At 34.8% G+C, this 21068-nt stretch overlaps 3 protein-coding genes across 4 annotated transcripts; 1 reads left to right on the forward strand and 2 right to left on the reverse strand.

Annotated features, from left to right (window-relative positions):
* Nucleotides 1-1439: 1439 nt before the first annotated feature.
* LOC119071202 (pickpocket protein 28-like) lies at nt 1440-6876 on the forward strand. Of its 2 annotated transcripts, none has more exons than XM_037175988.1 (10): nt 1440-1879; nt 4530-4575; nt 4644-4999; nt 5063-5171; nt 5236-5384; nt 5445-5656; nt 5749-5887; nt 5997-6127; nt 6186-6423; nt 6617-6876. In XM_037175988.1, the coding sequence occupies exons 1-10, from the start codon at nt 1866-1868 to the stop codon at nt 6813-6815; spliced, it is 1593 nt and encodes a 530-aa protein (XP_037031883.1). In that variant the 5' UTR covers nt 1440-1865; the 3' UTR covers nt 6816-6876. The 2 variants fall into 2 exon arrangements, with proteins under 2 accessions (XP_037031883.1, XP_037031884.1); XM_037175989.1 differs by having other exon boundaries at nt 1440-2133; nt 6617-6828.
* Nucleotides 6877-9951: 3075 nt separating this feature from the next.
* Nucleotides 9952-13928, reverse strand: LOC119071173 (SET and MYND domain-containing protein 4-like). The gene is made up of 4 exons (XM_037175936.1): nt 13227-13928; nt 12669-13142; nt 11722-11849; nt 9952-11421 (listed from the first exon to the last, which is right to left on the reverse strand). The coding sequence occupies exons 1-4, from the start codon at nt 13444-13446 to the stop codon at nt 10276-10278; spliced, it is 1968 nt and encodes a 655-aa protein (XP_037031831.1). The 5' UTR covers nt 13447-13928; the 3' UTR covers nt 9952-10275.
* Nucleotides 13929-16409: 2481 nt separating this feature from the next.
* On the reverse strand, nt 16410-18135 carry LOC119071307 (enhancer of split mgamma protein-like). The gene is made up of 2 exons (XM_037176185.1): nt 17693-18135; nt 16410-17525 (listed from the first exon to the last, which is right to left on the reverse strand). Exons 1-2 carry the CDS (start codon nt 17913-17915, stop codon nt 17077-17079), a joined length of 672 nt encoding a protein of 223 aa, XP_037032080.1. The 5' UTR covers nt 17916-18135; the 3' UTR covers nt 16410-17076.
* Between the last annotated feature and the right edge of the window lie 2933 nt (nt 18136-21068).

Below are 21068 nucleotides of genomic sequence, written 5' to 3' on the forward strand. Positions count from 1 at the left end.
ATTTGTCATTAAAAACAGCGAAGAGGACGAGTGCAAGATCACTCACGCATGTGTTGCAAGTTGCCTATTTTTTTTAAATAATGGAAACCATGCTTAAACTTGCTGAATCGCTTATTTTTTTTGCTAAAAGTTGGGTTCTCACCGAATTCCCGCACCTTCCGTAAAGTTTAATTCACACTAAGATCCAAAGTAAGTTAACATACTCAATGTGCCATTGTATTGTAAACGCTCAACTGCAGTGAAACTGAAACGAATTCAGAGACTTTTTTACGTTACAATTTGGCAAATGTTATGGATATGAAATGACTTCAGGTGTGTTGGAGTCAGAGTTTAGAGTTTGCAGTTGCTGATAAATTGTATAATTCATCGTGATATACACGAAGATAAATGCATTTCTTGAGAGTTAAATTTATCAGCAAGCCATTCATGTCCATCATATAGCGATTAAATCTGTTACCTCTTTTGTTTCAAGTTTCAAGCTTAGTGTTTTGATGATGAAATCTTTTACTTCTTTATTTCACAGTACGTTTTGCTATATGATAGAATAGTGGTCAGTGCTTATCGCTCAGTTTGTCATCGTTGTTCGTAACAGATGGAAGTCTGCTCTGCTAAAAATAATTGCGTCTTGGGCTGGGAGATCACAAGTGACATTAAGTGACAGCTTCGGCGATCAGTGCTGCTATAGCTAATGAAGGCATTGTATTGTATGACCTAGCATTAGGAACACGTCTGACAATCGATTTTTTTTTTGCTGCGGTTGAGTTTCGAACCCTCAAACTGGCAACTCAATCGAATAATGGCAAGCAAACGAGTTAACCATTACGCCGCCATTCAGATGTGTATTTTGTCTGAACATCTTCTATAATATTGACAATGAATTTCTGGAAAAATGTACTAATCAATTTTAAACTTTAAAAAAATTAGTTACTTCGGACAGCACTAAATTAGGTCTGATACTAATTATCGGGCAACTCACCCAATATACATTTTATTATCGTGTACGAATTACGTTGTGAAATACAAAAATAGAAGAACATAAAAACAGTTTAATTATTTCCATTAAAACATCTGAGAAACATCTATAATACCAGATCAAATAGAACTGTAAGCAATTGTTGTTAAACAAAACTCGTGATAATTTGAGACTAGAAGGTCTCTTTTAAAAAAATTATATCTTTTTTCTCTAATTGACACTTTCTTGTCAGCATAAAAACAAAATTTAAGAACTTTTCTTTAATATTTTCGGGTATAATAATGTCTAGTGCACACTCTATCTCTGTGTTTGATATACATACTGAGCTTAGCATATGCGTTGTGTGCGACTGGATAAATTATATGTATAATTCTTTATGTGTAACATGAAAAGCTGACGGTTTTTTTAACTTTAAAAATTGATGGTCCCTCATATAAAATTAAAATCAATTGCGGCGCGCACTTCATTTGGTGTTTAACATCTCGATTTGATACATTTCTTCTGAAAGTTTTTTTTTTGCTTGTTGGTTTTAAGATTGTTGTAAGTTTCAATTATCAGCATAGCATTAGTGTGTTAGAGTTCGTGCGAAAATCAGTTGAGCGGGACCGTTTAATTAGACAAAAATTGTGTGTATAATGGAACATTTATTTATATTCAAATAAATCACTTGATTAACATTAATAACATTAAATTTTCTGAAATCGAAATTCGTTTATCAGTGTGACCTTTAGCATGGCATTTATCTGCTGTCGAAAATGAAAGACTTCAATGTGTTCATATTAATTAGTAGCCTATTGTCGTTCAAATGTGAATTACTTTATGAATTTTTATAAAAAAAAAATTGTCTGAATTGAATAACGATTAGTTGTTGTGTTTCAATTGGACTACAAAAATGGTTTTTGCAGCGTAAGTCGAATAATAATAAAATATAAAATCACTTTGACCGGGTATTTAAATGATAACGAGTTTGATACCATTGAATTGTGCTCATATAATCAAGTTTATAGCCTATAATGTGGAAAAAAGTTAAAAAATTTAACTGAATTAAAAATTATTTTGGATTAAAGTTGAAATACAATTCCAAATTCATCATAATCATCTCTATTAGTGTGGACTGCAATTGTATATGAATGAAAAACAAGCTTTATCAATATGGAGAAGTAAGTTAAATTTTTACTGTATTCGTCAAATACAATTCCGAGATGCTATAATGGTCAGGTACGCTTTTTTTCTGTTTTCGATGTCTGCTGCAGCAAAATAGCACGTAGTTGAAGCACATTGATATCATCAATATTGAAATAATTATCGCTGACCTATGACAAACCGAATTTAAATAATTTTTGAATTTGTATGATAAATCAATGCAAAACGCTTATTTAGATTATTCATACGAAAGACTCCAATTTTTACGATAAGAAAATAAGAAAGGAAAAACGATACAAAACAGCCGTCTATGATAGCACAAAAAAAAATGAATTTCCTAATATTTCACAAGTCTCTGTGAACCCCCAAAAAAAACATGGGTAGCCAATCTGTAGATTTCCTTTGCATCGGGATAGTACCAAATGCGCAGCATAACAGTATATACTTAGAACTAAAGTCTATTAATGTTCAGCTGAGCAAAAGATCACTCACTTCATTATTGAACATTATACAGGTGAATAGAACAATAGTACAATTAAACAGGCAACGAGTCATGCACTGTTCTACTGTACAAATTGGGGAAAGCACCAATTGTCAGCATATCAGTACATAGTACACCTTAGATGTACACATTGCCATTATGTAAAAACGACATTATTTCTTGTAAAATAGTTCTGCAGAGTTAGCATTCTAAAAAAAAGAACCGTGCATGAGGGACGAGAAGACATATGAGGTGTAGATCCTACCAAAAAGTTTGAAAATCAAATAACTTCACAAAATATGTCTCTGTGTGGCATGACAAACATTACACATCAGCTCGGAGAGGGAGTTTGTGTTTTTCTTTGCATCAAAAATGAGATGCACCTATTCCCAAACGTTTATTTTGACGAGTTGGACTGGACAATCACCAACTTGTCAAAATAATCCAAATGGACACAATAATATTTTCATGTCGAAAATGTGGGCAATTTTTCGAATTTTCTCAGGTTTCCGGCCCTCTGCATAAAAACTTACATGTTCACAAATAACCATTAATACGTTTAGTCTGAATATTCACTGCCTCCACTATAAACCGGATTTTACAGTATGCTTCATTGCTACAAGATCGGAGTGAGGTAATTTATAACAGCGAGATCCGAGATACCATTTTACAATTCTGAGTTAGAGTAGATAGAACTTAGAAGCACAGACCGGGGTGAAGTTGCAAAAGTATCTCTCACTCGGTAGCAACACCTACTATGCTACTAGAACTGTGCCTTATGGTATCTTGGATTAAGCTGGATGAAATGAAGTTAACTGCATCTATATCAACACCAATCCATTTTTCATGCTTCGGGGCCGAAAATGAGGGCAATTTTTCGAATTTTCTCGGGTTTCCGGCCCTCTGCATGAAAACTCACATGTGCACCTGTTTGGGGCGGTTGATTTAAGGTACTTTCGCTTGTAAACCTCACTTCGTTCGGCCTACAATCCGCGAAATTGCTTAAAATCAATCGTCCAAAACAGGTACACAAATGACTATACCGGACGCTAGCATGTACAGTATAATACGTACCCGCGAGAAAATTTGCTTACTCACTCTGGGAATTATATCCCTCGCCGTCGGCTCTGGATACAACCTTTTCCCTCGTGAGAAAGCAAATGTTCCCGCAGGTACGTAACATACTATTACAATTCATGTAGCCTAACTAATTTTTTGTATGTCGAGTGTGTATGTCTATTTGTGCTCTGTCATAGTAAATTTTACAGGCGAGAGATATATTAAGTTTCACACCGTCTCGCGACACGACGGCATTGGATTCACAGGCGGTTGTGTACTAATTAGTGTGTAAATCAAAAAAAAAACGCGCTTCTCTTGATTACAACATCAAATTAATGTTACATCAATAAACAAGTCTCTATTTTGGTTACAGCTGTTTATTGCTCTTTGCATAAAATAATCTCATTTGGAAGTAAACAGTAATGTTGCTCACAGATTCTATTTTTCTGAAAATAACCTTTTCTGTTTACGTGAAAATATTGTTATTGAAACATATAACAGCCACCGTTTGTTCATCTTCAAATGTGCTTTTTTCCGAAAAGAAAGTTAATACGTGAAAAATTGAACCATATCCACTCCAGACTTGTATATCTATAATGAAGTGGTGCAAATTATTATCTGAAATTGATTTTCTTTGGCGTGGAATGTTTACATTTGTTGTTCTATTTTCACAATATTAACATTCGTTTCGTAAATAGATAATTTTTTCTTTTTGCAAAATTGATTATTGGATCATACACTCAGCTATTTTTGCAAACAAAATGCTAATTAAAATTGCATTAACATTGCACGTATACTTTCAGTGGAGTCTTACTTAACTCGTCTATATTTAGAATCAGTTTGTAACATCATTAATTCCACATTTTATTTCAGATTCGATCATGATCAATTCGTATTAGACGATGAACAAGCCGCAACTGTAAGCATTCGGTTACATAAGTATTTGTGAAATAAATCCAAAATTTAACGAAAATATTCAACCAACAGCAATCACCGCAATCACATCTACTGATTGATGATTATTGTAACAACAGCACAATACATGGGGTGAAATACTTGGCGTCGCGAAAAAATACTCGAAATGAAAGGATTTTCTGGCTGCTTGCACTAATCATTTCGAGTGTGCTCTTCATATTTCTATTTTCGAAAGTGTGGACTCGTTACGGCGATGGACCAATAGCGATTGAAATATCGCCGTATCAAAAACCGATCTGGGACATTCCGTTCCCAGCGATAACTATTTGCACGGAGACAAAATCTAAGGCATCTGAATTTAAATTCAGTGAAGTTTACGGAAGACTTTCGAATGGAAAACAACCATTTACGAATGTAACCCCTGAAGAGTATGAGTAGCACATTGACTGTTGCTGTTCAGAATTGAAAGAAAATTTTTATTCCTTTATCAGGCTAAATTCAATAAGGGCAATGGCTCAAGTATGTGATAGTCACTTGACAACAGGATATGAGTTCAACCAAAATACGACAAGTGAAGACATTTTTCAGAATCTGGAAGATGTGAGTGAGAGATGAATCCTTACCTTTTATCTTCAGTTATCTTACAAAAACTATGTTCATGTAGGTAGCTCCGACAATGAGTGATGTGCTCTTCTTCTGTAAAAAACGCAACAATCCAACCAATTGCGATTCATACTTTAGTGAAGTTTGGACAGAGGATGGTAAATGTTTCACCTACAACATTGTGAATTCAACGACTTTATATACAACCGCGTAAGCATCCATGTCTGAGCACCGTTTCTGCTGTAGAAATTTAAATAATTGGTTTTATAGAGTAACGAGTGATCTACCTCCGATAGCACATAACAATTCTGATGACCATTGGGACATCGAGACGGGATATAATGAAAAGGCAACAAACGATATTCTATCTTATCCGTACAGGGCTCATAGTGGTGGCAGCCGTGGGGCTTTTATAGTGCTTTTGAATTTAAATTCATCCGACTTTGATCACCTATGTCGTGGTCCCATTGTCGGATTTAAAGGTACGTAATGGGAAATACTGTTGATGCCAGGTCGTCGACTTCTGTTGCAATTTTCCTTTGTTACTCAAAATGTTTTTCAATCTCTACTTAAGTTACAATGCATCGGCCGGATGAAGTTCCATTTGTGTCGAAAGAATGGTTTCGGGTGCCCATGGATCAGGAGACATATGTTTCAATAACTCCGAAAGTTACATTAACAGCTGATTCAGTAAAGAGTTATAGTGTCAAAAGGTATACTAATCAAACTTACTCAATTTGTGATCGTTGACAGGTTCATAAAACCTTCAAATCAGTTGCCTGCAAGAAGAATATCTTCTAGTAATTCTGTCCAATTTTTCAGCCGCCAATGCTATTTTGGTTATGAACGACAACTAAAATATTTCAAAACTTACACTCAACGAAACTGTGAAATGGAATGTGTGTCAGATTTTATCATAAAGAAATGTGGATGCACAAGATTCTCTATGCCAAGTAAACTATATCGACAACAGCTTGAAAGAATTTTCTCACAATCTTTAACAATATCTAGGGACAAATTCAATTCCAATATGTGGAGCATCAATGATTCAGTGTTATCACAAAGCCGAAGACGAATTGCTAAGAAATAACATTCGAGACAGTCTAATCCGTTCCGAATCTGAAAATTCTAACTGTAACTGCTTACCAGTTTGCACTTCCATCAAATACGAAACAGAAATCTCACACTCAGACTTTGACTTCAAGAGCCTTTTCGTATCATATGGCACGTCGACCGACGAATTTAAAGAGTAAGTGTACGCGTTAGAACATATCGAATTCCATTACCTGTCCCGTGAAGTCTTAATGGACTGTTCTTAGAGCAACGTTCATTTGTTTCATCTACTTCTTGGTTTGAAGTTCTGTTGGTCACGGGAACGGGACAGGTCATGGATTGCTTCATATATTGATTGAATTGCGTCGAATCATTTGTTTTATTTTTAGTATCAAAATGGCGAGGATAACATTCGCTTTCAAAGACAGCTATTTCAATCCGATGATCCGGAAGGAACTTTATAGTTTTACAGAAGCGATAGCTCTTTCTGGTGGCTTGATGGCATTATTTTTTGGCGCCAGTCTGTTGAGTTTATTGGAAATAATTTTCTATTTCACTTTGCGCTTATGGTCGGTACTTAAGAAATAAATTTTACTCAAAGCGAGATACTGCTGCTGTGATCATACGCAGTTGCAGTTGGCTGAACGAATTTTTCTTTAATTTATAAAACCTATAAGGTGGTCACCACCTGGTGGTGATGGCGATTTCTAAGTGAGACCTCTTTTCATAACAATCAACTAATTGCTGCGGATTATAGTTGCTGATTCTAGATTTTGTAGACACGTATAGAGTCTTCATTTTTCAATCGACTTCCAGTTTAATACCATTATTGTATGTGCCCAAAATTCCGTCATCAGCAAATTCCTAATGCAAGTGCAGTGCACTTCACAGTAACTTTTCGTTGTTACATTGTATACTTGCCTTATCAGCACTACTGGTAATAAGTTCGGCATTCAAATTCTGTATATGGCCAACAAAGAAACATAAGCCGACACAAGTTGCTTCACGGTGGGGTTGATCAATTTTGTTATGAAAAGTTTCTATTGCAAGTGGCATTCGAATTCAAAATCTTTTGGGCGTAAGAAAAATCTACTTTTCTGCAACTAAGGTTGGTCGTAGCTTAGCTTTGATTTTGTTTTTCGCAAAGACTGACACCTGGTTGCGCACAGAATGGTCAAACAAATTTATTGTAAACAAATATTTTTAAATTTGTATGCATTGAGCGGTCAACCAATGGTAGTTAATAGCAGAAATTTTCAGCGAAATAATGAGGGATTCTTCTGAAAAACAGAAGGCCGAAATCGGACGCATTTTCTATAGGAATTTGTTATACATGCTCAGTAAGGTATTAGACCCCAGAAGCCAAAACCACTTTCAAAAAAAAAAAAAACTTCGAAGCTTGTGTGGCCAGTGTGAGGTGATCAAAAACCCGAAAACTTGCACTTTTCTTAGAAAAATTTCTCCAGTTACACGAGCTGTACGGGTAGTGTGGGGTGTCATTAGAAAGGTAATTGCATGTACTTCCGGAAAAAATAGGATATTATTGGGTTTAAAATTCATCCACACTGAGATATGTACAGTTGAAGTTGTCAACCGAAAAAAGACTGAAAACTTACATTTTTCTTACGGAAATTTCTCGAGGTAATCGAAACGTACGTGGTCGTGTGGGGTGTCATTAGAAAGGTAATTGCATATACTTTCAGGGAAAGTAGAGCTTACGGAAGTTTGGATTTATCTGAGATTCAATCAGGGGCGCCGACTTGTGTTTTGGTTGTTGGGTGCGAGATCTCTGTACAGTGATTTTCACGATAGCGAATCTAGCAACTTAATTTAATATCAAGAGAAAGTGCAAGACCTGGTTCTCAGTGATTTGTAAATCTAACAGAGAAATATGTATTCTCCCATCGTAGTAATAATATAGTCGAGAAATGTAAAGCTAAGAACAAACTATAACAAAAGGGCGCATGAGTGCGTACAGAGGTTTTCTTTTAAGAAATTGCCTGTCTAAACCGAACCGAAAACTCAAGTTTTCCAGCAGAACGTCATAAAATAAGGCTACATTCGTCCAAATAGATAGGGTTCGCCAAGAAAACTAAAATGAAGTGATCGTATTGCAATCAAGATTGAGTCAATAATGTCTAAGTCGTACTTGTAGAACATACTTCTTCATGAAAATATTACGGAATAACTACATTCACTTACTTTTGTTCAAGCCTTCTTTTGACAATCTAGCTTCATTTTATATATTATTTTGGTGGAAAATTTGAGTTGAAATTTCCGGTTTTTCGTATAGCCATCTCTATTCTGGACATGTATATCGACATTAGAGAAAAATTGCTCGTATGCATGTTTTCCAATTTTTATGCAACTGTCGTCTAATTGTCGGAGTGGTTCAGGTAAAGTAAAACTTGAATCGGAATCTCATTTACCTGATCTTAACAGGGTGGCTTCCGGTTAAAGAAAATGAAACTGACCTGAAAAAATCAGGTTGGCTCGAAAGTAGTTTCAGGTTGACTTCCATTTTGACAACAAGTCAAAAAGTTAACATTTCAGGTTTCAGCTTATACTTACAAGTCGTACTCGTACCCAATCCAGGTCGCCCTCGCCCTGAGCAAAAGTCCTGACATACTATTTCTTTTTCATGCTTGCTATGGGAACCGAAAGTAAATATGTCAATTTTGAGGGGCGAAAGTAAACATTTTTCTACTTTCGGTTCCCATACCAAGCATGAAAAACTCAATACGTCACATGGAAAAGTACTTTCGGACCTTTGTCCTTGTGACGTAAATGACTATTTCTACAAAAGTATTCTTCATAGCCTTTATCATATTCCTCGTATGATTTTATTTTTAAACATATCGTCTGTAATATAGATGACTATTTCTGCACGTTTCTTCTCGGTTCTACATTAGGAAAGTGCTGAAGTGGAACACCAAGCTAAGACAAAACTAATACAAAAACTACAATTCCAGACAACTCACACAGAAACGTTATTATTATTGCTTGTGAAGGTCCGAAAAATGTCTGAAGGCTTTTTTTGTTTCAATTCAGAAACAGTGGCAATAATGTTAGTTTATTTAATTAAGAAAAATATCAAATATCTGTTGGGTGCTACGCACCCAACGAATCTTGGTGTCGGGTGCTTGAGCACCCAACGCCACCTAGAAGTCGGCGCCCCTGGATTCAATGTAAGCACTTAAACATTTCAACTTTTCATAAATCGTCGTAGATGCTTCCAAACCCTAATAAGACCCTATTTTCCCCGGAAGTACATGCAATTGACTGCTAGGAATTTCGCGCCACGACATTCACAATAATTTACAAAATGACACATTTTGTATAAGGGAAATGCCACTTTGCGAAATTCCTCAACACCAGGTTTTCAGTCTTTTTTCGGTTGAAAACGTCAACTGTGCATATTTCAGTGTGGATGAATTTTGAACTCAATAAGACCCCGGAAGTACATGCATTTACCCTTCTAATAACACCCCGCACGACGTACAGCTCAGGTAAATGAAGAAATTTTTGTGAGAAAAGTGAAAGGTTTTGGTTTTTGATCACCTCACACTAGCCACACAAGCTTCGAAGAATTTTTTTGAAGTTGGTTTTGGCTTCTGGGGTCTAATATCTTACTAGGCACATATAAAAATTCCAATAGAAAATGCGTCCGATTTCGGTCTTCTGTTTTTCAGAAGAATCCCGCTAATGTAGCATATTCATTTATGACTTCAAATAATGAATTTTCCATGTTCACAAACTTTGCATAAAAAAGCTGTTCAGCTCCACCGTGGCTTGATATGTCACATTACATTTTCTAAAAAAAATCAATTCAAATAAATCTTAAATTAACTTTGATAACACCTCGACGAGTTCGTTAACATCTCTGTTTGTGTGTATTCCTAAAGTATATATGACAAGCAATCGACCGTACTCATTATAATTTGAGCAAAATATTATTTTCACAAATATTTACTTAATTATATTAATCTGCGTCTCTTTATTACACAAAATCAATTAACATTAAATCAGAATTAAAACAAGCCCCCTATCAATCATAACTGTAGAGCATGAACAACAATGCTCGTTTGTATAAATCCTGGGCGACTTGAAATAACGAAAATACCGACGAGAAATGTTGACTAAAAAATTGTAATGAATCTTTCAATATACGAATCGCCTGTATATAATCACCCGATTGCAATAAATCGTCTGCGTCATAAAGTTTGGATTGATAAGTTTCCAATTGAAAGGCGAAATTCATTGAAGCTTTTTCGCAAGCTTTGCAAGTTTTACATGGTTTTTTCTGACATTCAATGCAATATATTACCGGCAGCTTGTAGGTCACATGTGACTCTAAACACCAATTGGAGGTGCAAGCCTGACATTGGCAAATGAAGTGATATCTATCGAGCAGAAACATTCGACGGTCCTTTGTAATTTGTGATGTAAACTGCGGTTTATATGTGATGAAAATTTCATCACCAGCGTTCAGAGACCGAACAGACACCAGAGACGTGTGCTGAAATTCGTCTTTTTTAGCTATAACTGCATTTGGATCACACGAATGATTTGCGAGCGATATCAGACAAAAAACACCCTGCCCATACGAAATTGATTTACAATTTTTCAGATTCTTGACCGTTAGGTCTTGCCGTTCGCATTGTAATTCTGAGATGGAAACGGCATTGCATGGTATATTTTCTATGTGTCTCAGTAACAACGATCCCACAAACTCTTCAAATTCTTCTTGTGAACACTCTGCTGAATAATGATCCTTCAACGAGTCGAAAAACGTTGACGTGTCACGAAGCAAGTATGTTAGAACGATGGCACGAAACCCATTCGAAACGCTGTCTTTCAATGGTGTCGATTGTGTATGCGAAATTAAATGGTACACGGGCAAATAACTTTCTGATTCGTATACACCTTCATCATTGAAGCCTAACACAGTATCCTTGTTTGTATTAAAATAAGCATCAGGAGCTGCATAATTTTCATTTACGTCCTTATACCATGATTTTCTCCTTCTCTGGAACAAACTGAACAGTAGTTGTGGTCCAGCTTTTATAAGGATTCTGATAGCAATTAGATCCTTCAATCCGCTTTCATGACAATGAAGGTATGGTATCATTTTGTGTTCCATATAGTGGACATTTTTATGACCATCTCGGCATGTGTCGTTACAGTAAATTGCCTGCGAAGAATTATCGAAACATTTAGTAGATAGAGACTCAGGATTTTAAATTGTTTTAACTGAAACAAACGAAATGTCTATTATATACAAACACAAAACTCAAGGTCACTACCTGCTACAAACAAACAAAATCATTTCATCCTGTGCTCCAGTAATTGTCGGCTGTTACTGTTTCTATTTATTATACAATCACCACACGGCTAGCAATTCTAAATAAAAAGGGTGCTTTACGGAAAATACTAAATGACTGATCGAAAAAAAGGACTCCATGAGGTAAAATCACAGGACACAATAACTTACAAATGTGCACAGGTTGCAGGGTACTCCAGCAAGAATCTTTTTCGAACAAAGATGACAATGAGTCGTCTCCCAGGTTAAGTAGTTAGCAAAAACGTAAGTATATGGCTTCTCGAAAACTAGAACGGTCCCTGCGAAATAGACCAATGTGTTTCTTAATTGGTTATGTCTTCTAGTTCTTCAGAAACCTCCATTTATAGTCCGTGTATAGGAAACTTTTTGTTCCAAGGACCTCAAACTTCGACAGATGGGACGACAAGTCCACTACTCACATATCGGTAAGACAAGCAACTAAAGATATTAGTGGCGCGAGGGTGACACCTACTAAATTTTTGAGTGAATATATTCTACAAATTGAATGAGCAAGTTATTCAGATTATGTCGGACATAACCATACCCTGGCCAAACCGTGAATGCGGGTGATTCCTAAAGAGCGTTTTAGATTTCTGTGTCTTTTAGAAATGAGGTATATGTAGGCCCGATTTTTTAGCCAGTGCTGCCCTGGACATAACCTTCTTTAATATACTATGGTCCGCAATGATGAAATGAAACTGAAGTCTGCAAAAGGTTTCGTGAAATTTAATTGGACTGACAGACGGCAGTCATTTGGCCAGTATTATTATCGAGTCTATTACTTCCATCGATCAAAGTATTTTTAATCTGTTGATTTCAAATGTTGTACTTCGTTTTTTTTTAACATGCATTTTACTGTATAAAGGATCATATTACACAGAGCTTTTCATTATTTTTGTCGTCGTTATCGATAACAGATGGATAGCAGATGGACAGGTTAAAGAGCGGTTAAACATAGTATGCCCATGTAGCCAGTACGGGCCTGGTACTAAAAAATCGTCAGCATAAACTAATAACGAAGTTTGGATTTAAGTTTGATTTTTTCTCTATACTGTCGCGTCGGTTTCTGTAATCAATTCGTCGAATTTCATTCTTACCTGCCGCAATGTTTCTGTTTACTACCAATCGTCTTCCTCTTTCTTTTGTGTAATTTATAGTAACAAACTCTTCTGCATTGGTAACAAACGGATTTGGTGTTTTTAGCCTAAGCACATTTTCGTCGCAATACTTTTTTCCAATAGAATTCTTTTCACTTTTGAGTCGTGTGTTGTCATTTCTGATTATAAGGTCGTTACACTTTTTCTGTCGGTCCAAAAGTTTATTTTTTAGTGATTCTGGATACGGACAAGCTAAAGCTAGTTTTATATCTTGAAGGGCCGAATGGTGTTCTTTCATTTGAACAAACAGTGCCGATCTATTTCCATACGCCAGTCCAAGTTCTTCACTGTTCATCGGTGCAAACATTATTGCTAAGGTGTATCCACGTAAGGCTTCATTGTATCTTCCGTTTTTGTACGCTAAATTTGCTCTCTCACGCAATCTCAAAGAAGAATCGATCGATTTAGAAAATCCTGAAAAACGGTACGAAGATATGTGTTATCTAATTTTGAATTGTCTCAAATTGTAATGAATGTAAGAAAGAACACATCACTTACGTTCAAAATAAACTTGTGGCAACGATATCCATTGGAACAATTTCTTAATAATTTGAATTCGCTCCAGTTCATCTTTACACGAATTAATATCACTTTCAATTCCGTTAATATTACTCTCTAAATTTTGTAAAAACTCTGCTCTCAAATCGTTCACATGCTTATCATCTTTTAAAAATTTTCCATTCCACACACAGTCAACTTCCTCTTGAATGTTGGACATATTTTGATCGAAAACCGCAAGTGGAAGCACTTCTATCTTAAATGTGACTTGCGACAATTTTCTATTATCTCACAACTAATCTGACCGAAAAAAAGAAGAAGTTTTAATTCCACACACATGAGTGATTGAATGAATTTGATTGAACTAAAAATGAATGATTATACAAAACGGAAATATCACGAGCAAGTTATTTTAGGATAAAAATATTGTTCCTACTATTATTCACATTCGCACAATACGCACCGAAAGATTGACTACAATCGTATCATCTCGACAAACAATTTGTATGAACTGTGTGTAATTTATTTTAAATCTTTTGAAAGTTTTTTTTTTCATTTAGTGATGTATGAGCATGATGTTGAACAACGCGTCTTGATTTATCTTGAGAGCTGCGATGTGTCTGTGTATCTTATGTGCAAATGACGGTGTTGTTCTTTATTTTAACTTATTTTAAACTAATATTTCCACAACAACCAATGTCGCTCTACTCTACATTCTTGAATGTCCGAAACATTTATTTTAAATTTTAGTTTATGACGTACAGTTACGACTCGTAACTTATGAGTAGTTGTGTATGTGATCAGATTCAGTGGTATATAGAATTCATGTTTTGAAGACTATAGGAAGACTTTCTTCTATAAACTACCATGTTAACTATCTATCGACGGTAATGACTGAAAAAATAACTGAAATATTTTGGTCATTCTATGCCTCCAGTATTCAATTTTGCCATTCTCCATACATTTTGGTCAGGTTTATGACTCCAGAACTCATTTCTGCCTTTTTTCATATATTTTGATTTGTTAGTTTAGAGACCTCACCAACAGCTTTTTACAGTCAATAACAAGTGCAGTCTGGAGCACCGGATTAACGTGACTTTCGAACCACGCATCGAAGTATGCACATACTCTGTTAGGAAAGTTAAGTGCTAAATTGATATCTCGCCTAAATGTGTCCAGCCTACACTATGCACATAAATTCATCAGTGTGTAACATCGTTACAGCCTCCAGACACACTGCAACTACCCAATTATGAAGCTTGCGTGAGCTTAAGGACGTTACCAATGCGATATATTCGCTAGAAAAATTCCATGTAGAATTGTCTGACAAGGGATTCGAACCCGGACCATTTTAGTACGTAACCACTAAGCTATCCAATCCGTAATATCAGGTTATGACTATATAACTCATTTCTGTCATTCTCCATATATTTTTGTCAAATTATGACCACCTTTTACTTTAAAATCAACACCGTCTATTAATTGCAATTGAATAAGGCGAAAAATTGTTTCGAAGCGTAAAAAGTATGGAAAAAGAATGATTTTTGATATTTTAATCAATTTGCAGACCACCCTATTTTTTTTTCTTAAAAGTGGCGTGTGTAAATTTGAATACTCTGGAGAATTACCGATCAAACAATATTTTTACTTTCAATTCTCATTTATCATTAAGCCAAATTGGTAGAAAAACATGGGTTTTACACTTGGACCGAACTTGTAGATCACCCTGTATTTTCTTCAAAGATGAATATTATGTTGAATTTGATAAATAAAAAATACTTTATTTTCTAAACTTTTGATAAACATGGTGAAAATGGTGAGAAACCAACATCTTGAGAAGGGCGTAAATTCACTACTCTCACCTCAGTAATCTTTCAGCTAGAGAGTAGAGACGATTACCTATACCAGAATCCGCGTAAACATGCAAGCATTACTCGTTCCTACGGGTTTCTTGAACATCGAGTGGACTATATTGCGGCCTCTCCATAATTTAATGAATAAGCTCTGTCCTCCGGTGCGTAAACTTGATAGCTTTTTCTTGGTTCACTGATACTTTTGTATTGAGTCAACAGATGTCGGTATGTGAATGAAAATTTATTATAAATAAATCCAAAACTCGATGAATGAATCTGAATAGGTGCGTGTGTAATGCATTTGAATGAAATGGAATAGTGTTTGTGATCTCGCGAAAATTAGTAAATTGAATTACTTTGATTGAACTGTAATTCATCTATCAACAACGTAGTTTTTGATGTCACTTTACGTTCAATGCGGTTGGTATTGTTCCTTTTTTATGATTATACTCGCCCGGTTGGATTCCTCAATATTAATATTTTAGTCGATTTATAAAAAAATTGCCGGGTTATCAGTACCATGTTGAGTCTCACAAATAAGAAACATTAAAGATTACGGTAATTTACACCTTACATGACTTGACATGTTATTGTTCTCATTGTTGTTATTACAAAAAAAAACTTGGTCCTAAAAAAATTCCACTAAGAAGTTGCTTGTAAATTATTGGATTGATCACTACACTCGGAAAAGAGTGAATCATTCATATCCTGTTGCAATCCGATCAAAGAATGCAATTTAAATACGATGAACTTGACTTAGCTTCGTTACAAAGAAAACGATTTCACCGTCTATGTATACGTATACATACTTAACTTAACCAGTTCTTTAAAAAAAATAAAATAAAATTGCAATAACAAAACCCACATCGTAGAATTTATGATATCATATTGCATATTATTCGATGTTGACAACGATGGAAAACAACCCACATGTGGCGTAAACGCATTTTTTTGCTGGTAGAACATAAAAACAAGAACAAGAGACGAAACAAAATCATAAACAAAATTCTTGAAATTCTCTTTTGTTTCAAAACAGAAATAAGACGCTGACCATACTTTCAGTTTGACGAAGAAGAAGAAAAAACCGCCATCACACTGAGATGGTTGTTTCGGAGATGTTAACAAAATTTGAAATGTTACATGGGCACAAGTGTATGTGGCCTGTGTATATAGATTTTGTGCGTATAACAAAAACAGGACATATCGAATAACAGAAGAGAAGAAGAAAAAATTCGAAGGACGAAATCACGACATAGAGAGAGGTAAGAGACCAAAAACGAGGATGTTGCGCAATATAAGTAAAAAAATTGGTTTGTTTATGTTTTTATAAAAAAAATCGTTTTTTATTTTCGTTTAAACAAAAAACATAAAAAATATTCTTCATCTTGTATCACAGACAATATAATTCTTGTAATACCATAAGCTAATCATTGCAAATTGCTTTACATTTTCGTTCTATCATTTTATAAAACCACGGAATTATACGACAAATATCACATCCTAATCTTAAACAACTAATTAAAGCTTCTTGAAGTTATACAAAATTAAGTCTTTCTCTACTAAAAAACAAATAATAATAAAAAAAACATTTTGAGATCGTCTTAATCAATTGAATTACGATAAGAAAAAAACAAAACAAATTTACGGTTAATTATTTGGATTTTTTGTAAAAAATTCTACACGTTTTTACTGGCATTGATTCCACACTTTAACTTAAAAACAAAAATATTTCGAAAGGAAAAATCATCGAAAATAAATAAAAAAAATTCTACGGCATCGTTCGTATTTCAAGTGACATTATTTCAACAAATTATTCAGTCACTCTCGTTTAATTGATTTGCCATTTAAAATTTTTCTCTTTCTCTATATCAAACGAAAAGAATAATCCTACGAAACCGAAAATCTTCTTTTAAAACACTATATACTTTGCACTGTTCGTTTAAAAAAAAAAAAACTTTTTTTTGGTTCGGGCACTTAATTAATTCACGGTTGAGATTTTACCATGGGCGCCAAACTGGTTCTTTCGACGGTTGTGCAACTTTAAGAAGTCCCTGATGATGCGATGTGATACTATTCAAACTGGTATATTCCATTGGTCGGGGTGATGGGGTCGAACTGCTGTGACCCGATCGAGATGATGCCGGTGTCAATGGCATTGTGTAATGACTTTCACTGCATACGGATGGTGAGGTCGGTGGTGAATACAAAGTTTGTCCAACTTGGATGGACAGTGGTTGAACTTTGTCCAAATCGTTGAGTCGGTGAGCCAAATGTTCCATTAGATTTGTTCCCAATTGAATGTCAACGTATGGGGTAGAGGCCAGGCAACGAGATACCTCTTTGGCTGCATGCTCGAAACCGGCACGGAATCTGTCGGAATCGACGACACGATTGGCTGATAAGCGTTGATGACGTCTCAATTTGTGCAAATGACGAACGGTCAATTCTAGAAACAAAAATAGAATAAAATTAGTGAATGAGTTTTGATTGCAATGTAGGAATTTTGGTGAAGCCAATGTCAACAAAAAATGGACTTTGTAAGTTTCGAATAAATTCACACAAAATTTGAAATTTAATTACAAGAACTGATCGATTGATTGAATTGATAATTACCTAGAATATCAGCTTTTTCCAATTTCGAAACATTTTCGCCTTCCGACTGTAGAGCTGTGACCATCAGCTCTTTCAATTCGTCCAAACAACGATTGATTCTTGCACGACGTTTGCGTTCTAGCATCGGTTTCATCACTTTACGATATTGATATGTTCTGGACACTGGTTCCAATGGTGCCGGTCCCTTGACAATAACTGATTCTTGCGTATTTGTATATGCCATTTTAAACAAAATATTTTTTTCTTCCTTCACTTCACAAAATCAAACAACGAAAAAATTTTCACTCAAATTCGCTTCTGCCGTTAAAAACTGTTTCGTGTTACCACTATATACGAGTTCGTATAATACTGTGTTCGAAAAAATATTGTGTGTATAACGTTCGCTCTCTCAACGAGATATGTTAACTGTTCAAGAACTGAATTCTGAATGATGAAAAACATGCCTAATGCCATGCCTTTTATAAGCAAGTCAGGTATTCACCACTCGTGGGAAACTGTTTTAGAGTATTTCTCACACGAGCTGTGGCCACCTGTGATTGTTGCAGCTGCCGTTTTTCTGTTTCCCTCTTTATTCGTCGTTCGTTTAGTTGATATCGTTACCATTAGGCCAGCGCATTCATTCCTTGTTCAACACATCGCATTGCAGAGTATGTGTTTTATATATGTTTTATATTAACACCGAGTTATAACAGAGAATTTTCAGTCAATCCCCTTATTCATCGTGCAGTCATGGTTCTTTAGAGCTATACCAGTCATCTTCATGTTTCTATATAGGTATAGTTTTGTTGCATATACGTGTAGCCGTCCGTATATAGTATAGATATATGCACGTATATGAAACACTTAATCATGGAAATTTGTCTCATTGCTTGCTGACTGTAGAATAGTTGTTGTTGTACGTATATATACGTATATGGTGCCGATTCACATTTATGAAGAATTCAAACGAATTTGTTACTTTTCAATCGGTAGGTAGGTTGGGTATATATAGATAGATTTTTTTTAAAAATAAAATGAAATTACAGAAGACGAATACAATTAAGAGATTGAAAGATGAGGAAAAAAAACATGTATACGACCGTCACACTTATGACACGGGTACTGGCACGGTATTTGAATTTTATACCAAAGTCGATTGTCGATTTATGATTATTTATGCATTATTGATAATCGACATTTAGTTCAACATTTAGAGTATATATTGTAGCACGTATAGATAAGCGTGGCTCGCGATTTGTGGAAAGGAAGAATGAATTTGTGGGATTGGCAAAAGAACTCGAAAAGGTCACACTTTGAATTATATCACATTGAGTACAGAAGACTTTCCATTTTGCTAAGACATTAAAAAGGGTTTCTTAAAAATTCAATTGAGCCGAGAGTTTAGCTTTTATCTTCGAAAATAATTTGCATCGAATGCATATCAAGTGTAGTTAAAAACTGTAATCTCGGCTTACGTTTAAAACTCCCATTTCAAAATAAGTAGACGTTTAACACAGAAAACAGTATCGCCAGAGATTGATTGATCGTTCATGGTCAACGCAGAAAAAAACAAAATTATATTTCGCGATCATATCAATTTTAACATGACTACCAAATACGTGATTCCTTTGATAATAAATGGTTAGATGATCAAAATCAAGATCGCATAATTGAAAGCATGAATTTGTTGATCGTATTTTGATTGTATGATCGTTCTATTGATCGATGGTGTGCACGGAACGTATACGGCGTATTATTTACCATAAAAATATCGTTTTAAATTAACTTCTATATAACTTCTTGTCTTTAATCGATTTTGGTCTTATGCTTACATGAAATTCTAATAACCGTGTGGCGTCAGATTGATGGTTACTTATACGGATATTTGTTACTTTTATCATTATGGAGATGAATTTTGAAAACAACAACAAAAAAATCGTACGCCGATTGCTTGATGGATTGATGGACAGAACTTTGAAAATAATATTTCTTTAGCTCTTCTCGTATGTTTGATTAAGATTGAAAACATGGAAATGAGTAATTGTTTTCTGTACAATTTGATGAAAGGTTTACGATGTTAGACCTGTATGATTATGGCAGCTGTTATATCTATATTAAACACGTATTAATAGAAGCGCAATTGGAAATTCATTTTGTATACTTTCTCGAGTTTTAATTTTCTTCAAATTTCAAACTGAGATTCTATAGAATTAATTACATTTCGGTGCTAGAAGTGTGTGGATTACGCTACCATATGGCTTTTTATGCTTGTAATACTACACAATTCGGGTATATACACCAGACTGGTCAAACTAAAAAAAATTCGTTAGCCTTTCTCTTACAAGACGATGTCACTGCAGCATTCTTCGACAGAAATCAATCCGGGTTAAATAAGAAAACACAAAATGTTCATATTGTAGATAGTACTCCTGAATCTATTACTTCTTCAAAGAATTCGATTCGAATACTTAGAACATATTGATCCAGAATCCTTTACTTCATTTGTTTTGATATAATATTTTCAAATTAATTTATAAGAACACAATAAACAGCCAGAGCTCATTGTTTATTTTCGTCCTCTGTCGTCAACAGATGCCATATATATGTCCTTAAAACAATAACAAGATTCAATCTGTTCGTTCATATGAATTTATTAATTTCAATTAATAGTTTCTAATTCATACTTACAAGAATGCGCTCATATCACAAGTATGTGGTAAATTGTAAATGGAAAACACTGGAAATTTCAGTAAATAAATTCAGAATGTATTTATTGCATGTTAAAAAAGAAGACTCGTGCACGTGACTGCCGTCTGTAATATTGGAATTCGATGGTTGATTTAAGTTTAATACAATTTATTCGATGTCACCTAAGACGGTTTACGTTTCATTCTTTAGACTCCGCCGTTTCTGATTAAAAAAGCATTGGAAAATTCGAAGCAGAAAAGAATTCAAAAATTTCCCACACGATTCGGAAATTGTTTTGGTTTATTTCGAATAATTTTTTAAATTTTATAGCTAAGACCTCGAGTAAGACCAGCGATGTTTTAGAAATTAGTAGCGCCACATCATGAGATATATATTTATATTTGTTACGTGTATAGTTAAATGATATCCGTTTCAATTTACGCAATAATTTGAATGAGAAATTTCGTAACAACAGCACGGGACGGAAAAGATCAATTACATTGTTAATGTAATATGAAAGAAATTATGTTGATTGACGTCGACCAAATTACATAGAATTTCACTACTTTCAGCAATGTACTTCTATATAAACAATCGGACAGTATATCATTGTAAAAAGAAGTATTTCTATTATTCAAATGTACAAGAGGTATTCTACTGTAGAATTTCTACACCTATACCGACGTGAAAGACTAAATAGTAAACAACT

The sequence above is a fragment of the Bradysia coprophila genome, assembly GCF_014529535.1.
Source record: "Bradysia coprophila strain Holo2 chromosome IV unlocalized genomic scaffold, BU_Bcop_v1 contig_144, whole genome shotgun sequence".
NCBI lineage: Eukaryota > Metazoa > Arthropoda > Insecta > Diptera > Sciaridae > Bradysia > Bradysia coprophila.

Coding starts and splice junctions, on each gene's coding strand:
- LOC119071173 (XM_037175936.1), bottom strand. CDS start 13,446: ATGTCCAACATTCAAGAGGAAGTTGACTGTGTGTGGAATGGAAAATTT. Junction 13,143..13,226: donor GCCACAAGTTTATTTTGAAC/GTAAGTGATGTG, acceptor ACCGTTTTTCAG/GATTTTCTAAATCGATCGAT. Junction 11,422..11,721: donor CCTGCAACCTGTGCACATTT/GTAAGTTATTGT, acceptor AATTCTTCGCAG/GCAATTTACTGTAACGACAC.
- LOC119071307 (XM_037176185.1), bottom strand. CDS start 17,915: ATGGCATATACAAATACGCAAGAATCAGTTATTGTCAAGGGACCGGCA. Junction 17,526..17,692: donor GGAAAAAGCTGATATTCTAG/GTAATTATCAAT, acceptor TTTTGTTTCTAG/AATTGACCGTTCGTCATTTG.
- LOC119071202 (XM_037175988.1), top strand. Junction 4,576..4,643: donor ACGATGAACAAGCCGCAACT/GTAAGCATTCGG, acceptor TTCAACCAACAG/CAATCACCGCAATCACATCT. Junction 6,128..6,185: donor CACAAGATTCTCTATGCCAA/GTAAACTATATC, acceptor AACAATATCTAG/GGACAAATTCAATTCCAATA.